The 2,052-nt window shown below is 45.1% G+C and overlaps 1 protein-coding gene across 1 annotated transcript; it reads left to right on the forward strand.

The window, feature by feature from the left end:
- The first annotated feature begins 669 nt into the window (after nt 1-669).
- Nucleotides 670-1,725, forward strand: LOC114085951 (melanoma-associated antigen B18-like). The gene has a single exon (XM_027927256.2). It carries the CDS (start codon nt 670-672, stop codon nt 1,723-1,725), a length of 1,056 nt encoding a protein of 351 aa, XP_027783057.2.
- The last annotated feature ends 327 nt before the right edge of the window (nt 1,726-2,052 follow it).

Consider the following 2,052-nt stretch of genomic DNA (forward strand, 5'->3'; position numbering starts at 1 on the left):
CCCCAACTCTAGTAATAATCAATGAAAAGACTTTACCTGACTTCTCAGGAAATTCCACCTCTCCAGAAAAAAACGTGGGCTGATAAAGCCCCGCCCCTATTAAGCAAGCAGGGTCAAGTGGGTGGGGCCGGAAGTAGACAACAGTCATTTCCGGTTCAGTGTGCTGTGGAGTCCAGGATAAAGCCTTCAAAGAAAGGAATACAAGGAACCAGCGGTTTCAAGGTGAATATATGGGCACTCTTCCCCCCAAACAGAGAGAGGCAGCCCCACAGAGACCCACCCTGCCCCTTGTCAATCCTGGGCGGCCCAAGAAGTCACATCTGTTAGGATTATCACCCCCATATATTCTTTTAGTATTTCGTGGGATGGGAAGCTCTGGTTGGAAGCAGGCTGCCTCGCCAGTAGAGGAAGGAGTCAAAGTATTGCTCAGAATTAAAGTCAATATCCTAAGTAACAAACTCTCCCAGAACAGGGTTGCACTCTGCCCCTGCCTTGAGGGTTCCTAGAGCAGTACTCGCAAGGGAACTAACAGAGGCAGTTGTTATTGAAACCAAGATAGAATCTCCCTAATGAGGCTGTACACATTTTCTCATTTTTCATCTTCTAGGGTAACCTCTTCATCAATCCAACTGTTTGCACTAAGGCCTGCTGTCTGTATCAAGAGTCATTATGCCTCGAGGTCAGAAGAGTAAGCTCGGAGCCCAAGCAAAACGCCGCAAGGCCCGCAAGGCCCTTAGTGAGAACCAGGGTCTAGGATCTACTCAGGCCACTGAAACACAGGGAGAAGAGTCCACACCCTCTTCCTATACTTTCTTTGATAATAGACCTCAAAATATTTCAAATGCTGGCATATCTGGAACTCCTGTGTTGCCTCAGGGAACCCCATCCACCACCAATATCACTAAGGCAGATGATTCAAACATGGATTCAGATGAAGATGTCCAAAGCCAAGATGAGGGAAGTTCAGATTCCTGTCAGGTTAGTGAGGGCTGGCGCAAAGACCCCTTAAATAAGAAAGTGGTTTTACTGGTGCAGTTCCTAATAGACAAATATCAAAAGAAAGAGCTGATTACAAAGGCAGACATGTTGAAGTATGTTATCAAAAAGTACAAGTGTCACTTCAATGAGATCCTCAGGAGAGCCTCTGAGCACATGGAGCTGGCCTTTGGTGTTGACTTGAAGGAAGTTGATCCTATCAGGCACTACCATGCTCTTGTTAGCAAACTAGACTACACCCTTGATGGAACAATGGGTGATGAAGAGAACATGCCAAAAATGGGTCTCCTAATGATTGTACTGGGTGTGATCTTCATGAAAGGCAACTGTGCCTCTGAAGAGGAGATCTGGAAGGTGCTGAATATGATGGGTGTATATGCTGATAGGAAGCACTTCATCTATGGGGAACCCAGGAAGGTCATCACTGAAGATTTGGTGCAGCTAAAGTATCTGGAGTCCCAGCAGGTCCCCAACAGTGACCCTCCATGTTATGAATTCATGTGGGGACCAAGAGCCCATGCTGAAACCAGCAAGATGAAAATCCTAGAGTTTTTGGCCAGAATCCATGATACTACCCCCAATGCCTTCCCATCCTGGTATGAAGAAGCTTTGAAAGATGAGGAAGAGAGAGCTCAAGCCAGAGTTGCAGCAAGGGCTCGCAATACTGCTATGGCCAATTCACATTCCAGGGCCAGGGAAAGGGCCAGCAGCTTCTCCCATGCTAAATGAAATCTGAGCCTTGTTCTTCACTTTTTCCTTGAAAAGGTGTGTAAATCTCCTAATAGTAGATGGCTAGTCAGGGGCTGGAGGGAATAAGTGAGTATCATCTTTACTTTCTTGTTGTATACTGGTAACTTGGAATTTTACTGTTCTTTCCTTTTATTCTAGGTTATATTTCAAGTATTGAAATTTGAGGAAGATTGTTATCTTTGTGGATATGAAGAACAATGAGCATTCTTAGTGGATGGCCATGGTGGGTCTGAAGGGAACACAGTGTATGTGTTTGTGTTCCCATTCTATATGCCTAATTTAGAGTATTGTGCTGTATTTCAAATT

This window comes from Marmota flaviventris, chromosome X, assembly GCF_047511675.1.
Source record: "Marmota flaviventris isolate mMarFla1 chromosome X, mMarFla1.hap1, whole genome shotgun sequence".
NCBI classification, from domain to species: Eukaryota; Metazoa; Chordata; class Mammalia; order Rodentia; family Sciuridae; genus Marmota; species Marmota flaviventris.